Source organism: Lonchura striata, chromosome 20, assembly GCF_046129695.1.
Source record: "Lonchura striata isolate bLonStr1 chromosome 20, bLonStr1.mat, whole genome shotgun sequence".
NCBI lineage: Eukaryota > Metazoa > Chordata > Aves > Passeriformes > Estrildidae > Lonchura > Lonchura striata.
In genome coordinates this window covers 11,419,168-11,437,009 of record NC_134622.1, presented here as the reverse complement: position 1 = coordinate 11,437,009, position 17,842 = coordinate 11,419,168, and the positions used below count along the sequence as shown (strand labels likewise).

Genomic DNA, 17,842 nt, shown 5'->3' with positions numbered 1-17,842 from the left:
GCAGTCGCCAACCAGCTCTTTGGTAAAAACAAACCCCAAAGCATATGAGCTGCACTAGCAGGACAGAAATTAGCAGCTTTTGTACTTTTTCTTTGGCTGTTATGTGACTAGTCAGGCTTTGGAGGGCAAGACCCCTCGTGATCTCCCAGGGCACCCCTGAGGCTAGGGACTCCCCAGCTGCTCCCACGGTCCCTAACACACCCCTGGGTTTGGGAAAGTGCCCAGCAAAGCCACGCTGGGCAGGGCCCCCCTCACAGCGCTCAGGCAGCAGCCTGGCCTGAAGCCAGCCAAGGTGTGCAGCTCCGGGCCATGAGAGCTCTAGTGGGAAATGTCTGCAGCCGCCGAGGCATCTGGAGCTGCTGCCTCGGCGGCGCAGAGCCCCTGAGCCCCCAGCCTGCCGCAGCCGGGGAGGCTGCAGGAGCTCCGGCAGGGCGCTCGGCCGTGGCTGCGGAGCTGCACATGCCCCGGTTGCCCGCACAGGTTGGGCATGTGCAGGGCAGCACAGGGGCTCTGGTAACGCCCGCTGGGCTCTGAGCGCCGGGAGCAAAGCCCCGAGCTCCCCAGCAAGGCTGCAGAATGCTCCCTGCCGGGTGGCCCTGCCGGCTCTGCCAGCCCCAGCTCCAGGCTGAGCTGGCTGTGCTGGGGCCCTGCTGTCCCCCACCCACAGGGCAGCGAGGGGAGGTTGGCGAGGGGAGCAGCCCCAGGGCTCCGGCGTCGGAGTGCTGCGCCCATGAGGCACTGTTGGCCTCTGGAAATTGCTGTTTCTCTCAGGTTCTGGGAGGTTCTACTGCGGATCTGTCTCTCCTGTCGCAGGGTGAAAAAGGCAATGCCTGTCCCTGTGTGCTTGGCTGTTGCTGCAGCTGTGATGTGCACAGCCGCTTCCCATCCTTCCTAGACAATCCTGATAGACACAGTATGTTGCATCTTTATTACAAACTTCTTCGTGAGATCATGGTGTTTATGACTGAGCATTGAAAAGTGGAGGGAGAAGTATGATCCTTCTCCTGTGTAAATACCTTCCTAGCAATCATCATCCGTAGTGCCTAGTATGTAAATGAAGCAACCCTGTCTGCGCTGCAGGGCCCTTTCCTCTCCACCAGTAATTAGCAGCTTGCTCAAGGAGTTGATCTCATTCCAGTGCCCCATGCCGGTCCCTCCCCGGTGCTCCCGGTGCGGGTGGGCAGCTGGGCAGGTCTGGAGCCCCGGGCGGGCACAGAGCCGCCTGCAGCGAGGGGGGTTCCCAAAGGGATGGAGAGCAAGCACCCCAGTTCCCCCCTTCATGCCAATGTAATGTGCTTGGAAATTAGTTGTCAGGGTGAGCCCTGCACTTTTCCTTGGGCACATTTGCCTTGGAGCAGGAAGGATCAGCTCTTGCGTGCTGTACCTGCTTCAGTCACTGCTGCTTTTCTTAGGGGGGAGGGAAGCTCTAGAGATACTATATATACACTTATATATATATATATATATATATACACACACATACATGCACTTGTTTTGAAGGGAAAATACTGTATGATTGTAATAGAAATAATGTTGAGATAAATTATTTTAATCTTTGTATTTATATAAAATGATCAAAGAGATCAAAATGATAAAAAAAATCAAAAAGACAGTATTCCCATTTTTTACTGAGAAGGCTGCTGGAGCCACCAGGAGCCTGAGAGCCACTGGGGCCCAGGCAGGGCCTGCCCTCCCCTCCTGGAGCGGGGGTCTCTCATAGACTCCCCACCTCGCACTGTAAGCTTGCCCTTAGCCTGTAAGGTGCAACAGGGACCTGTAGGTGCATTTAATCTGTGCTCTGCACTCCTCGGGAGTCCAAAGGGCGCACACAGCTTCCACCTGCGCCGCGCGCCTGAAAGCACAGACTGAGGAGCGCCGCCGCCAGCACCGATGGAACGGGCAGTGTTTGATGTGACTCGTAAAGGTTAATGATTACACTGGACATGGAAGCATAGCAATAACGCTCGGTTGTTAAACAACGTCTTGTGTGTGTAAACCAGCACGTGCTGAGAGCTGTCTACAGACTAACAGCCGGGCTCCTCTCCTCTGCACCCCCTTTTGCTCTGTAGCTCTGCAGAGGTGTATGGATTGAATGTGTCTGGTTTGCTAATATTCTCTTCCTTATTGTCATTATTGTTATATTATTATTATTATTATTATTATCATTATTTTTCCTAATGCTATCTGAGAAAGTGATGTCTCAGATGCACCTTGCAGCAGGTGTGAGGTGAGCAGTGGGTGTGGGAAGATGCACTTGCTGTGGCAGGGCCAGTCCTGGCAACGGGGTGCATGCTCCCCTGGACTTATTTAACCCTGGGCAGATTAGTCAGGAAGTTCTTCTTCTTGACTCTGTTAACTAAAAAGCCATATTTTCTGAATGTGTTTGCTAGGGCTAATCTAAGCACTCCCAGCCGTGTTCTTCCCATCCCCACTAGGCTCCCAACCTTCCCACTGCTGTTTGGCTGTGTGCTGAGACAGTCGGAACTGGGGCCAGGCCCTGCTGGCTTGCCGGGGGCAGTTCTGTGAGTCGCCTGTGGCAGGCAAAGCCAGGTTCACGGCCCAGCTGGTGGGTGCTCTGCAGGGACGCAGGGTGCTCTTTGCTGGGTGCCCAGGAGCGGTAGCGGTGACACAGCAAGAAACATCCTGCCTGCAGTGGCTGGAGCCAGCAGTGTGAAAGGATTGCTCTGCTTTTCCCAAGCTCTCCCCAAGCTCTACACACTAGGAAGGTAAATCAGCAGCACAACAAGGGACTTTGATTTTTGGGGGTTAGGTGAACATTTCAGAGTCCTTGTGCACAGCCTTGTGAAGTGGCTCCTGCTGCCCCAATGAAGCCACACCATCCTGCCTTTGCTAGAACACCAGCCCTCATGTCCCAGCAGCCCTGACGAGCCAGTCTGGCTGCAGTGACGCTGCAGCTGCCTCGCTGCACGCCTGTTCTTGTCACTGTCTTGCACTGTCGGCGCCTGGCTGCCAACAGGACGGGAGAGAACTCCCTTACGCCTCTAGGTTGCCTCATGCAGGTATCTGGGATCTGTGGGTAAGATCAGCAGTGCCGGGTGCGGGCTGGGCGAGCAGCAGGAGCTCAGGATCGATGAGCACAGCAGCTGTGGAGGAGCCACCAGACACCACGGCCAGTTAAAGCACAAGGATCAAAGCACCATGTCCCCTTGCTGTCAGAGATGCCCTTTGCTGCCAGGGCCCCATTTCTGCCTCTGTCTCCTCCTTGCCAGCCTGGGCCCTGCAGGGACACTGCTGTCCCAGCCCTATGAAGGGATGGTGCCTCTGGGCAGGACACAGAGGGTGACACTCGATTCTGCCACCACATCCAATCCCTTCATCTCACCCTCCCCTTCCTCGCACGTTCGGGCAGGAGCAGGGGGAGAAGCTGCCGGTGTGTGAGAGGTGCACCGAGCCCACACCCAAACGGTGCCTGGCCCTCCCTGGCCAGGGTGTGGTTCTGCCTCCTGGCTCTTCCCGATAGATTTTAGTCATCTCGCAGCTTACAAGAGAGCTCCCCTTTCCTGTTGTTGCAATTATCACAGGAGTTAGACTATCAGGCCCTGGGAATGCCCCAAAGCTTTGCATGTCTGAAGCAGCAGACCCTCTCTGCCCAGGGGCTGTGGGTACAGCTCTGAGCTGCACCCCCTCGGCCCCCAAGGATGAGCCCTGTCTGTGTTTCAAGGCCACTGTCACCCCAGTGGAGTGGGGACATCACCTCTGCCTGGCCAGAGCTGTGCTGGGAGCCCCGGCAGGGCTCTGGCAGAGAGGTGAGGAGGGCAGCACTTCTGCTCTCAGCTCCCCTGGTCCCAGAGCAGCTGTGGTTTCTCCGGAGCAAAAATATTGTCCTTGGCTGAGTTTGTGAACTCAGTGAGAACAATAAATGCCTGTGCCTCGTGCTGGGGGGCACCGCCACAGGGGGACAGATGCCAAAGGTTTGACCCTGCTCTGCTTCATTTGAATGTTCATTTTGCTACGCGTCACTGTTTTTTGCCAGGATGATACTCATGTTGACTTTGCTTTTTAACCAAGTGCTTTTCAGATTGTGTTAACACCCAGAGACTAGAGTATGGAGCTGTACTTTAGAAGTTGTTGTAATATGCCTTTTTCTTAATAAAGATACTGAAATCTGCAGGGTGGTACTGTCCTACCCCAGAATGCAGGGCCTCCAGCCACAAACCAGAAGCATCTCTGTCTCTGTCCCAGGACTGGCTCCTACCTCACTCCTCCAGAGCTCTTCCACAGCTCTGGGGAGTCCTCAGAGTGATACCCCAGTTCTTACAGGGGGACTGCAGGTAGATGGGGGCATCATAATCAGATCTGGCATGCCAGGCCAAGGAGGAATGGCTTCCCACTGCCAGAGGGCAGGGTTAGATGGGATATCAGGGAGGAATTGTTCCCTGTGAGGCTGGGGAGGGCCTGGCACAGTTTGGCCAGAGAAGCTGTGGCTGTCCCATTCTTGGAAGTGTTCAAGGCCAGACTGGGAAGGACACAGAGAAATGGAAATAACCTCTGCAATCACTTTGTTTGATTAGAAAGTTGACATTATCAGCGTTGGGTACATGGGGGATTGTTCCACCTAGCATGTATGGCAATTATCAACACTTCTAACAATTCATACATTTTTACAAATTTCGGACTCCTCTTATTAATTAGTATTCTCTATTGCTTAATGATTCCCTGCTTCCCATGCTGATTAGTCTTTCTCTTCTTTTGGGTCAGTTGGTTTCTAGCATCAGTGGTCTGTGGGTTGATGGCCACACTCCCACCCCACCAGAATTACCTTCTACTCATTTGGAGCTGATTTCAGCATAACCACTGAGTTATTCCTTATCTTGGGAGTCCTGCCAAATGTCCTTGTGGCCCATAAATTCTGCACTCTTTATGTCCATTCTTAGTGGTTACATCCTTCCTCCCAAGCTATGCTAACTCCCTCCCCCAGTTCTTAGATCACTGTATCATGTCAAGCACTAAACTTTGTTTTTCTAACACATGGCCATCACTTACAGTTTGCTTGTTAGCTACTATGTGTTTCATGGACTAAATATCCCTTCTTGTTGGTTAGGCTTGAAAGTTACAAAGATCAAACGTTAAAAGAGCATCCTTTCTTAAGAAAGTTTGGCTGGAATTTTTGCTTTGCTTTGGTTGTGTTTTTGTTGTCTTTTTGTTTTTGTTTGGTTGGTTTTTTTAATAGGTAAAAAAATTACTTGTTACAATTAAAAATTTTCCCAACATTTCTCCCCACGGCTGCGGACTCCTGTTGAACAAATACAACCTGCTCGGTACCAAGGGGGCCTGGGGCAGCCTGCCCTGCGGGAAGGGGTCCGAGCCCACGGCACGGCAGCGGAACCGGGGTCCCTTCCCTGCCCCGCTCCCTGCGGCTCCACAAACGCCGGGCGCAGTGTGCCGGGCAGCCGGGACGGGCACACGCGGGGACAGACACACGCGGGGACGGTACACATGGGACGGGCACACACAGGACGGGCACACGCGGGGCCGGTACACATGGGACGGGCACACGCGGGGACGGACACACGCGGGGACGGACACACGCGGGGACGGTACACATGGGACGGGCACACACAGGACGGGCACACGCGGGGACGGTACACGCGGGACGGGCACACGCGGGGCCGGTACACATGGGATGGACACCCGCGGGGCCGGCACACGCGGGACGGGCACACGCTGCTCCCCGGCGGCGCGCCGTGACCTTGTGGCTCGGGCGGGGCGCAGGCGGCCGCTGCCGTCCCGCGGCTCCCGCGGCTCCCGCGGCCCCCGCGGCCCCTTTAAGGCGCACGGCGCGGGGCTGGGCCCTGGCGGACGCCGTAGCGCGGCGGGGCCGCCCCACGTGTGCGCGCGGGCGGGCGGCGCTGTCCTTCGCGGGCCCATGGTCATCCGAGCGGGCGAGATGCCGCCGGCCGCCGTGCCGGCCGCGCAGGGCGCCGAGCAGCAGCACCCGGCACCCCGCCACAGCCGGCCCGCCGACACGCACCAGCGCCCCGGTAAGGAGCCGGGCCGGGGCCTGCGGCGGCAGCGCGGGCCGGGCTGCGGCGCCGGGGAAGCCCGTGCCGGGGATGCCCGAGCCTGCGGCGCAAACCCGCCGCTCCCCCTCCGGGCCCGGGGCGCTTAGAGCCCGCCGGAAGGGTGGCGGGGGTCTGCGGGAGCGGGGCCGCGCCGGGCAGCCGGGCCGGTTCCGGCGGCTCGTCCTGCCGCGGGCAGCCCGGCGGAGCGGCCCGGGCGCGCCCCGCCGCGGGGCCGTGCGCCCGGCCCGGGGGCTCCGCGCGGCGGCGGAGCCGTGCCGGGGCCCGGCGGCCCCGCCGCGCCGCGGGAAGGCTCCGGGCAGCCCCGAGGCTGCGCTGGCGGCCGAGGCCGGAGGCCGCGGCGGGGCCGGGCCGCGCGGTTCGGGAGCCCGCCCGGGCCGGCGCGGGGCCGGGCCGGGGCCCGGGGCAGCCGCGGGGCCAGGCGGCGCCCCGGGGCCCGGCGGGCCCGTCCCGGCGCAGCGGGAGCCCCGGGCCGGTGAAGGTCACCTTCACGGGGCCGCTCCACCGCGCGGCCGCGGGGGGGCCCGGGCCGGGAGCGCCCGTGCCCGGCCTGCGGGGAGCGGCCCCGGGGCCCGTGGGCGGCGGCGGGCGCTGTCCGGCCGGGCTGCGGAGCGGTGCTCGCCCCGGCACCGCGCGGCGCTGCCCACGGGCGGACGTGCGTGTCCCGGCGGCGCTGGGCAGCGGGGGTGGCACTCTGGGAGCTCGGGCTGCCACTGGCATGTTAGAAAATACTCGTGAGCAAGGGCTTTCCTGGAACGGGCAGAGGCTCGTTCCGCATCTCAGCTGGAACCTGCAGGTTTAACTCGCTGTTTGCTGGCTGTTCTGGCTGTGTGGGAGCCTGCGTGGCTCAGGGACAGTGTGCAGCTCCATGTCCTCGCTGTTCTCCGTACCAGCTCCCAGGCTGGCACCGACCCTGAGATACCTCCAGCTGCCCTGGGGTTGCTCAGTGTGGTCTTTGTATCTTCAAGAACTCAGGAGCCTGAGCACCCATCTCTGGCTAGGCTCTTTTTTTTAGTTCCTAAAGCAAAAGGCACAGAAGCAGTGTGGCTTTTGGCTGGCCTTCGTCCTGAGGCACGTGAATCCCCTGACTGACCCACACGTCGCTTCCATCCCCCACTGGTTTTATGGTGTCGAGGTGGATTTTTGAAGTTTGTCACCTAAAGCAAAGTTCACTGGCATTTGGTAGTGGAGCAGGTTGGATGCAGTTCAGGAGTGGGAAGCTCAGTGCTGGTAGCCTCCCCCTCTAACCCCCATGCTGGATTTTGCAGCAAGCATCACACCTGTAGTGCCAGCAACCAGGTTAAAAAGTTATGCAGTGTAATCTCTGCCTCTCCAGCCACAATTGATTGCTGAGGGAGGATGGAAGATGGAAGAATCCTTTGTGTGATCCAGCAGTGCACGTGGAATCTGGGGAGGAGCAGAGGAAGGTCTTGCCTGGAGCAGGGTCAGCCTGGACACCTTGGCATCAGCCTCACAAGCTCTGGTGTTCCCAGTGCTGCGTGTGCCCTGCAGAGCACCCGTGTAGGGAGGCACTGGCTGTGTCTGGGGCAGGTCTCACCCAGTACCTGCAGCTGTGGGCAGGCTGTGAGTGGGCTCCTTGCCACAGAAACCCCCCCGAGCTGTGCCAGGCACCCAGGCTCGGCTGCTGGGCTCTGTGCCAGGCGAGAGGGCTGATGGCTGCTGCTCTCTTCCCCCAGCCTAGAAATTGTTGAGACTACTCTGACCTTCTGAATGCAGAAACATAAAAGCGTGGGCAGCTGGGGTTACTGTAATGGTTTCTGGTGGGCACAGTTTTGGGTTGTTACCTTTCCTATCAGCTGGTGTGAGATCAGACAGCCATTGTGTACAGCGTTTCTTGGATTATTTTTATTCCTACAGTCTTCTCTGCCTTAGAACAAGTTTCTCACATACAAGTTTAGCAGTGCTTCTAGCTGCTGTAAAATGTCTTTCAACCTTGCCTTGCCCAAATTTGTCTTCTCCTGGCTCAGTCCCTCCGTCCCCGAGCTCCCTGCTTTCAGACACGTCTTCTGTTAGAGTTGCGGAGAATGCAGGTGTTAATGGAAAAACTGCTGTGGAGGCAAGTGTAGCCGTGCATAGCAACAAGGTCAGAAGGCTGATTCTTAATCTGGGGATCTACTATCGCTGTCTGTTGCCCAACCTTGGAGGTTCACTGGTGTTTTGGAAAGGACCAAATTGCTGTCAGTCGGGGCTTTTTAATACGCAGCTCTAACAGGCTTGGGGGGACAGTTGGAGGAAAGTTGTGCAAGAGAAATCTGAGCACTAGTACAAGGTTAAGAAGAGGAAAGGAGTGTGATAGCACAGCATCTGTATGGCAGGATGAGGGATGGGAACCCGAGGGGATCGTGTTCAGGGTGGTTCTGTCAGTGGGATAAGAGCTGAGCTCCCACTGGAAGCTCTCTGCTCTGCCTGAGCAGCCTTGCTGCTGGGTTTTCCAGCTGAAAAATGGAAGTAGGTAGGTCAGGAACATGCACTGAGATAAATCCACCTGCAGACTCAGAACTGCCTCGTGCACAATGAAACCAGCACTGTGTTGCAGAGTACTGTGTTTACCTTCATTGTCCGTACATGACTAAACTTGGCAGCACACTCCTCTTCTGGCACAGCTTCCCAGCACTTGCCTTACTTTCCTGCATCGTGCTCCATTGGTTGTGCTGGAAAGTTGTTATTTCTAGAAGTTTTACAGGTCTGAAGTTCATGCATTTTTAAATTTGCATTTGAGAAGCAATGCCAGTCCTTGGGGCAAGTGCTTGGACAGTGTGCCAAAGATGAAAACCAGCACGTGGTTCCTCCTGTGGTGGCAGTGGCTGTCACTTTTGGCAGTAGGTCAGGTTTTTGCCATAGTAGTAAGGCTTTCTCAGGATTAGCTTTTGGTTGGCATGTTTTTCTAAAAAAGCATTTCCTTAGTTTGCCTTTCACATTAAAGAGAAAATCTCTACTAAAAACTGTTGAAGAGGCTGCAGGCTCAGAGAAGTTGTATGTAGTTATGTCCAATGACATAAAACTGCAGGATCATGAATCTTGCCCAGAGCTCCAGCGGGTCAGATTAGCCTGGGACTAGCCCTTGGGGTTGGATGAAACTGGGAATGGCAGTGTGGCTCCTGGCTGTTCTCAGGCTGCGCTGTGCCGAGTACCTGGCGTGCTCTGTCTTTGCTGTTGGTGTCCCTGGAGCCTGCGAGGTCTCCGCAGCCTGGAGGCTCAGCTGCAGGTTGGGCAGTGGTGCCAGCGGGGGTCAGGGCGCTGTGTGAGCTGGGTGGTCACCCGGTGTCCCTGGCAGAGGGGTTCCTGTGGGGCAGGCACTTGCCCGGGCTGCTGCTTGCAGCACCCTCGCAGAGCTGCGGGCGCAGCCGCCCGCTCCTGTCCCTGAGCGGCTCGGGGCGGCTGCGGGCGGGTGGACACGGCTGTGCCACGGGGCAGCCGGAGCTGCTGAGGCCATCACAGCTGTCAGAGCTCCCCTGCAAAACCTGCCCACAGAGCAGCAGGTTGATTCCCTGCTCTTGCTGTCCCAGCAGCTTTCTGAAACCGAGGTATGCGCAAGAGTAAAGCACAGAGACTTGGAGGATTATTGGCTGGTTCTTGGTTTCTGTCTGAAATACAATTTCTTCCGTCGGCTCTCTTGAAATTTGAGAAACATGCTCTTCCTGACACAGTTAATGTTTTTGATTGTGCTGGTCTTTGCACTTTGCATTAGTCGTATTCTTTGCGCCTGATTTCTGTGATGTTTGAGTTGTGTGTTATTGTAGCAGGGTCACCCAGACAGTCAGTTTCAAGGCTAGGTTAATGAAAAGTTTTGGCCAGATGGAAAGTTTAGAAATTAGTTTAAATGTAGTTCCCAGATGTGAAGACTGCAGGGTGGGTACCTCAGGGTGCCAGATGCAAAGCACAAGGCATTTCAGCAGCTCTGAGTGCCTGAGCCAGCAGCTGTGGGACCCTGTGGATGTCCTGGGGCTTGGCCCTGCCCAGAGCACTGCAGGCTGCAGCCTCACCATGCTCTGCTCTCTCTCTGGGCCAGTCTCAGTGGTGTGAAGCTGCTGAGAAATAAATGCAGAGCTTGTACCTCTGCCTACAGATCTCTTAGAACCAATTTGAGTTTAATGATGGCAGTAGAGCAGCACTAATGTTTCACTGTGGGCTCTTATTAAAAGAAGTCCTTGTTGAACCTAAAGTGGGAAGTTCCTGGGAAGCTGTGGTTTCTGCAGGGAGGCAGAGGGAGGCATCTCCACGTCTGCCATCTTCCCTGATGGGATGTCCTGCAGAAATGTTTTCATTAGGCCATCTCTGGAGCTAATGCCTATTCATTTAGTTAATTTATTTGGATTCATTAAACTATTTATTCAGTTTAATTTATTATTCAGCTAAAATTTAATTTGCATTTGCTGTACTGACACTAGCCTTCACAGGTTAGAGCTAACATATACACTCTTGTGAGCTTACATACACATGTGAGCTTGCTTTGGCTGTAGTTAAAGAAATGCACCTCAGCTTCATGAAACCTGACCAGGTACTTCTAGGAGATTTCTCCTCTTCCCAGAGGTCTCTTCATAAGGAGGAAGAGTTGAAGCTATCAGTACATTTAAAGTCCTTCAAAAATGACAACTCACAAGAAAAACACAGTGCTCATGTGATCTGAAAGTTGGTGCGGGCTCTTGGGACTGAGGGGTACCCAGTGGTGAGGCTCCAGAGCCCCGAGGCCTGTCCTGTGCCAAAGGAGTGATAGCTGGATGATGCCAGCGATGGAGGTGAGGGGCCTGTGGCACGGCCTCGCTGGAGGCGAGCAGTGGCCTGCTTGGGCACAACCTCACTGGGCCACCTGGTGCTTGGAGAACGCTCCAGCTCCATAATCCCTGCTTCAGTTGCCATGGTTTTCTTTAAGTAGCACGGAGAGAGGAGAGGTGTTAGGGGATTGCATGTGTGGTTTTGTGGTTTGTGTGTGTTTTATATGGCAGAGCAGCGTGAGAGGAGACGGAATTCGTCTAGAAACTTACTGGTTCACAGCCTGAATGCTTTGTGCTTGCCTGCTTAGTATGGATGGCTGTGCCGGGCCCGGGCGTGCCATAGTAACTGCCCTCGCCTTGAAATTCAATGCATCTCACTTGTTCAGGTTTGGCACAGTGCTCCCGGGCTGCACTGGTGTGGCACTCGAGATCGAGCTATTTATAACCAGCCCGGCTCGGCCGGCATCCCCCGAGTGCCTGGGGAGCCGTGTGAGCCCGGCCGTGCTGCGGGGTGGAGAGCAGAGCCGCAGCTGCGGGGCTGCTCCGCGCCTGGCGGGCGGCGAGGCAGCTGGGGACAGCGTGCAGTGGATGAGGATCCCCAGGCTGCCCTTTGGGGAAACTGCTGCCAGCCCAGCATCCCATTCTGGTGAGCACAGGGGACGTGGGATCCTGCGTGGAGTCAGCTGCTGGCCCCCCTCTGCGTCCTGCCACGCTGGGGCCCAGAGGGCATTCTCTTTGGAGAAAGCACCCGACTGCGAGAAGGCAGCGGAGGGCACGGGCTGCGCGTGGGAGTGTGCCTTGTGGGGGCTTCAGTGTTTGTGTGGAACGCAGCTGACTGTTCTGCTCCGGTGCTGCACCAGCCAGCCATGGGAAACAGCCTTTTTGCAAACTGCTGCAGGCAAGTCACCGATCTCCTCTTCCAGCCGCGCAGCTCTGGATCACCCGACGAGAGGTCGCCCCTCTTGCCAAAGTCTCCCACCAGCTGCGCTGTCTTCCCGGAGATGCCAGAAGCTGCCCAGTGTGCTGGGCTGTATCCAGACATCATCCCCAGTGAGGCGCTGACTGGAAGCCTGCAGAAGGGCACTGAATACATCCAAGACCTATCTGAGAGCAAGGACAAAGAAGGAATGATGACAGTTTGTGATAAGAGCGGTTTGAGACCTGGCGTCGGCGCGGTTGGCCTGCTCCAGCAGACAGAGGCATCCCGTGCAGTGACTGTCCTTCCAGCCGACCTTGGGGACAGGCCGGCAGGGCTGGTTGATCATGCTCAGTCACTTGAGGCCTGCCAGAGCTGTGTGAAACTTGAGGACAGCGGCTTAGCCCACAGATCCTGCCGCCCGGAGGAGCACGTGGCAGCAGCTGACGGCAGAGCGGGCCCTGGAGCACATTCCACTGGCCAGGGCGAGGGGCGAGCAGCCTTAGCCGTAGCAGTTCCAGACAGCCTGCTGAAGTGCAGAGGTCCTGCTCCCTCCCTGGGGAGCCCTGGGACACCATCCTCTGCTCTGCTGTCAAGTGCAGGGAAAGCCCTGCCAGCACAAAGTGCAGTTGTGCTGCCTGTTCCCCCTGGTGAGGCATCACCTAAGGCTCAGAACACAAGTGCTGGTTTTGTGACAGAGCCTACTGCCTGCCCCAGCAGAAGGTCAAGCTGCGGTGCTGATTCCCAGGCCCAGGTTCTGGCCTCAAAGCAGCAGCAGCAGAAGAAGAAGAGGAAGAAAAAGAAGCTTCCTCTCCCAGGTGCTCTGTCCTGTTACATGGAGCCAGCACACTGTATGCCCCTCACAGGGGTGGCAGGGCTGCGTGTGCCTGTGGGATGGGGCAGCACAGAGGAGAGGGGAGGGGTGTGAAGGTGATGTTTTAACTTCACAGGTGAGGGAGGAAGGTGGCAAGTTATCCCACCTGGGTGTGTACAACAGAGGGACCTGTCTGTGCCTTGTTCATGTCAGCAAAGCAAACTTAAGGGTGTTTTGCTTGTCTTTTTCTCAGTTCATAAGGTAAATCCCTCTTTTGTTTGTAACTGCAAATGTGCTCCTTGTAAAGGATGGGAGTGGATCTGCCCAGCCCAGTCTGCAGCAGGTTGGGTGAAAGTGTGCAGCTGTGAGGGACCAGCACAGGAAGCTTTTGGTTTCCTTCAACTGTGTGGAGGTGGAGGACAGGCCTGAGCTATGGGGGGGAGCAGGTCTGTCAGCTGTGCTGAGGATGGGATGGGTGTTCCTTCTCTGCCTTCACCTGATGCATTATTGCAGTGCAGTGGGGACAGTGGGCCCCAGCCAGCTGGCCTCTCAAAATGGCACTGGAGCTGATAATAGGAAATGCATTCCAAAAGTTGGTGCTGGTAAAGGTAGTGGGGTTTAGTTTTTAGTTTTGTCCCTCTAGCAATTTTTCCAGTTACTAAGTGTAAGGAAGGAAACTCCCACTGACAGAGCAGTCCCAGAGCAGACCAGGCTAATTCCCAGCAACATAGTGTTGCTGACTTCTGGATCCAATAATCTTTGAAAAGGATTTGTCTGACTTTGGTTCAGAAGATGTGTTAGAACGTAAATCAGTTATTAACCACCTCTTCCCAGGATCTGTGTTGTCTCTCTGTGTGCAGCCAGCAGGTTTTGGGTTCTCGGGTGCACGCCCTCCCTCACGCCAGGATTTGTGTGCAGGGTGTGCCAGTGCCACAGCCTGGCTGGAGCTAGGAAGCGTGATTAAAGCAGGCCCCGTCACCCTGGCGTGTGACCTCGTCCAGGCTCGGAGATGACACCTAATCTCCCGTCTGATCCTTTGTGCCAGGTGTGGCGCAGACGGGCGGGTGCGGGTCGCTGCGGCGGTGCCCAGCCACGCTCTGCTCTGCGTGTGTGCAGCGATGGCTGCGCTCTGCTCTGGGCAGCACTGAGAACGCCGAGGTACAGCCCGGGCTGGAGCTCGGCAGCCTCCGCACGCCTCGGCTCGAGCTGCAGGTGGAGGGAAGGAGGAGGGTCCTTGCCGGGGCACAGGCACATCCCTGGGAATGACGGGGGAGACCAGAGGTCACAGCCTTCGGTCGAGACCGCAAACCTGCGTGTGGAGGCCGACGTGACCCGGCAGGGATCTCGTCTGCAGCAGCGAGCGGGGTGGCAAGCGGGAGGAGCGGCCGGGTTTGCCCCCAGAGCGGGTGGAACCGCTTCCCTGTGACTCAGACTCCTTCCGTGAGCCACCTGGGCTGCAGCGCAAGGCAGCGAGAGCCGGCAGCCAGACACGGCTGCCCGCCTGTCTGGGGCTTGAAGGGAGAGCAAGGAACAGGAGAGAGCTCTGTGCAGGTGTCTTTAAGGTGTTCCTGTGCCTCCTCCTGCTGACCCAAGTAGGCTGAAATCCCGTGAAATCCATGAGTGCCCCGTGATGTACCTCCCTCTGCGCTGGCACTGCCGAGGCCGTGGCACAGTCGGGCTGCAGCGGGTGGGAGGAAGCGGTGACCCACTTTAAGGCAGGTGGGTGCAGCTCTGCTTCCTCAGGGACCACAGCAGGTGAGTCAGCACCCAGCAGGCAGCACAGCCTCCAGGCCAGCTTGCACTTCCTTGAAACATCCCCATTCTGTACAGAACCCCTCTGGAAAGCTGTGCCTGGCTCACATCCCAGGATTAACCGGCTGCACAGCAGATCTTCCCCTGTCCAGACTTAACTTTCTTTTCTAAACTTAAGACTGTGCTGGCTGGAGCTAGATCCTCTAGCATAAGGAGTCATGAAGTTGTTGCCTCTACATGTCTCTTGTCACAAAGTGCAGCATTGTGCTGGCTCTGCCTTCATTCAAGTAAGGAAAAGAGGGGTGGAAGGTGTGAACATGTATTATTTCTGCAGACTAGGAGGAATATTCTGATTTCTAAAACACTAGCTAGTTTGAGGGTCTTGTACCACTGAGCAGTGAAAAGCAGAAGTGTGGTCCTGGCTGATAACTTTCCCTTGTATTCAGATTTCCTTTCTCACTCTTGGCTTTGCTGCTGAAGGTGTTTGCTGTTCTCCAGACTGACGTGTGGATGGGTTGCAGTGCCAGCCTTCCTTTGAGCCAAATTCTGTCTCCTTTCTGGCTACCACAGCAGGAACAGAAGTGATCCTGCCCTGCCTGGGTGGGCAGGGGCTGGGCCAAGCCTGGCTCGGGCGCCTGGCAGGTCATCCTGTCTGCAGTTCTGGTAGCCCCAGGTGTAGCATTTCCGTGGTGGCTTGTCTCCGCTCCCTCCAGATCCCCACGTGTTCAGGCAGCCCAGGAGTATGGCTGTGCTGGCTGTAGGGTGTGACGAGGGGCTCTCCCCAGCCCTTTGGGCATGGTGTGGTTTTTCTGAAACCACATCTCTCGAGGCACTCTTGCATGGAGCTTTTCTTCCTCCTTTCTAGCATGACAGCAGCTTGCTGGAGCCAGAGCCAGTCTCGTCTCATTTGCCCATGGCTTCATCTGTCAAAGAAATGAGCAGCAAGTGCTGGGGACATATGCACAGTGACAGGGAACATGAGCAGCAGCTGCTGAGCTGCTGAAGGCAGCCGAGGCTGCATGAGGGAGCTCTGCTACCTGCTGCCTTTCGGAATGGCTGTGCTCTCATTGCATTTTTTGCCCTTTCACCATGTCCTAAGTCAGCCCTGACAGTCATCTCTGAGGGTTTGCTGTTGGCAGTTGTCATCTGGGGCAGGGACGTGACCCTTCAGGGATGCTTTTGCAGGGCTTGTTGCTGCAGCCTCATGTTGTGCTCCAGAGGTGTACAGGGGGATGTGGTGTTGCCAACTCTCTTCTGGGTTATTGTGAAGACTGGATGATTTCTCTGGGCTGCAGGAGCAGTTGGGGCTGATGGAGAAGAACTGGCTATGACAGCTGTAGGTCCTCAAGCCACAGCACTGGTCTAGGAGGTGAGGGAGGCTGAGCTGCCATTTCCTCTGGAGTGGGGACTGGTGCCTTGCTGGGAGGTGAGGATGAGGAGAGACACCTGCCAGCTGGAGCTGGCTGCAGCCTGAAGGCATTAGCCTGGCTTGCAGCTGTCCTGACCCCGTGCAGCCTTTCAGAAGGGCTGTTTCTGCTGCCTGGGAAAGCGCCCCACCTGCACCATCTGTGCTGCCTGCAGGTGGGTGCCGGAGAGCACCAACCTGGAACTGCTGCTGCGTGTGACCTTGGGGTGCAGCTGAGTGTGCTGGGCCAGCCCTGCAGGGAGCACAGCCTGAGGGACACGATGCCTGCTCTTCTGCAGCACCCACTGCCCCGGGTGTGCGGGCTGGCTGGTGCCCTTGGGGCACTGGCCTGGCACACTGGGGGCAAGGAGTGCTCTGCCATCTCCCAAAGTTGCTATCTGCAGCTCTTTCCACTCTTACAGCTTCTCCTGGCAGCCCCTTGGTCCTCTTTAGTGTGGTCCCCAGCCTGGTTCTGAAGATGTAGGCTCAGTTTAGGAGACTGGCAGCTTCCTAGATCTTATCTGCTCTCTGACGCTATCCAGCTCATTGGAAAAGAAAACAAACCATTGCAGAGCTGTGAGGTGGGTGCAGAGAGCTCCCCAGCCCTGTGACACATCTGTCTAAATGAGCACTTAAAATGTCGTCACCATTTTCTTGAATAAAAGTGCTTAGGCAAAGCCTCACCCTGGCACCATGGGATCTCTGGAAAGTATTTTGGAAATGCAGAGGGTGGCCAAATGTGGGCAGGGCCGTGGCAGCTGCTGTGTGCCTGTGGAGTAACCGGGCTGCCACGTGAGCAGAGCGGTGCCGCCGCTGGCCTCCCTCTCCCTCTGCTCTTTAACGTGTTGGTGCAGAGGTTACAGCTACCTCCAGGCCGCAAAGCACCACACACCCTTTTTTTTTGTAATTAAGAGGCTTCTTAAGACAGCTCAGTGTAGTGTACACTGACCCATCCTTCCTGCTGTCCTTCCCTTCCCTTTCTGCACATGGTTTGTGGAAGATGCAAACACCCAGGCAAGTGAGAGCACCTTAATTATGCTGGGAGGGAAGGGCTTGGCACACCTCTGTCTAGTGAGCAGCAAGTGCAGAATAAAACCCTGCCTTTTTAGCCTCTTATTAGCTCGGGCTTTGCAGTGTCCAAGCTAGTCTCTGCAGCCTGTTGGAGAGGGCCTTGTCTAAACCCTTCTCTTCTTGCCCAGAGCACCCATCTGGCGTGGCACTGATGAATGGCAGCAGCCCGCATGACAGCTTCAAGGGCGAGAAGGATGCCAAGCAGAATGGCCATGAGGAGGCTGACCCGGGAGAAGATGGGAACGACCAGGAGGTCATCGTCATACAGGACACGGGATTTACTGTCAAGATCTGTGCACCAGGGATAGAGCCCTTTTCCCTGCAGGTACCTGTCCTCACCAGCTGGGGATGGGAGCAGAGGTGGTGGGGAGTATTTGAGCCAGATCCTTGCAGCCAGGCAGGCAGGGAAGGAGGCAGTGCCTGGGAAAGGCCCCTGTTAACCCTCACAGTCTGGACAGTACCTTCAGGCTGCCTGCAGCTCCCTGACCTATCTATTTTCTGACCAGGACTGGGTGGGGAAGGGGGCAGCAGAGGATAGAAAGTGCAGGAGACTGCCTGGCCAGTGCCTTGAGAGAAATGAAGGAAGAAGGGACGTGAGCAAGAGGCTGCCTAGCCCAGGCCTGCCTGGGCATTGCAAGGACAGGGAGGGTGCTTTGTTCTGGATCCCAGGTGTGGAGCAAGGGGAAGGAGAACTCACTGTGGTGTAGCTCTTTGTCCATCACAGAGGGGCTTGGCTATGGAGCTGAGCACAGGGAAAATGGCCTTCCCACTTCTGGGCTGTTTAAAAAAAAACATTGTGAAAACAGGATTTCTGGGCCTGACTGAGGAAGGGAAAATCCCTTGCTTGCTCAGCAGTTATGACATAATGCTGCTTCAGGGCAGCCTGGATTTGGTACAGTAAGAGGTGCTAGCACAGCTCAGGGAGCTCAAGCACCGGCCTGAAGGCCAAGGGAACGATGCAGTCTCCACTTCCTCTGGATGGAGAGCTCTCATGTTATGTGGACAGTGACATGCTGCCAGGTCAGGATGGGCTCTGATGGGCCTGGTTCATGGTCCCATTTAGATTGATACTTCACCAAAAACTATCTGAATGAAGTCTCTCTTAATTTT

At 56.5% G+C, this 17,842-nt stretch overlaps 1 protein-coding gene across 2 annotated transcripts in view; it reads left to right on the top strand.

Annotated features, from left to right (window-relative positions):
• Positions 1–5,848: 5,848 nt before the first annotated feature.
• CLUH (CLUH binding protein of NUMT mRNA) overlaps positions 5,849–17,842 on the top strand; it is a 31,819-nt gene continuing 19,825 nt past the window's right edge. Inside the window, exons 1-2 of one of the 2 annotated variants that reach the window (XM_021533069.3) lie at positions 5,849–6,002; positions 16,861–17,057. In XM_021533069.3, the coding sequence (XP_021388744.1) occupies positions 5,888–6,002; positions 16,861–17,057 (312 nt within the window). In that variant the 5' untranslated portion in view covers positions 5,849–5,887. Of the gene's footprint in view, positions 6,003–11,411; positions 12,509–16,860; positions 17,058–17,842 lie in introns of those variants that run through there. The other variant, XM_077787609.1, reaches the window with a different exon arrangement.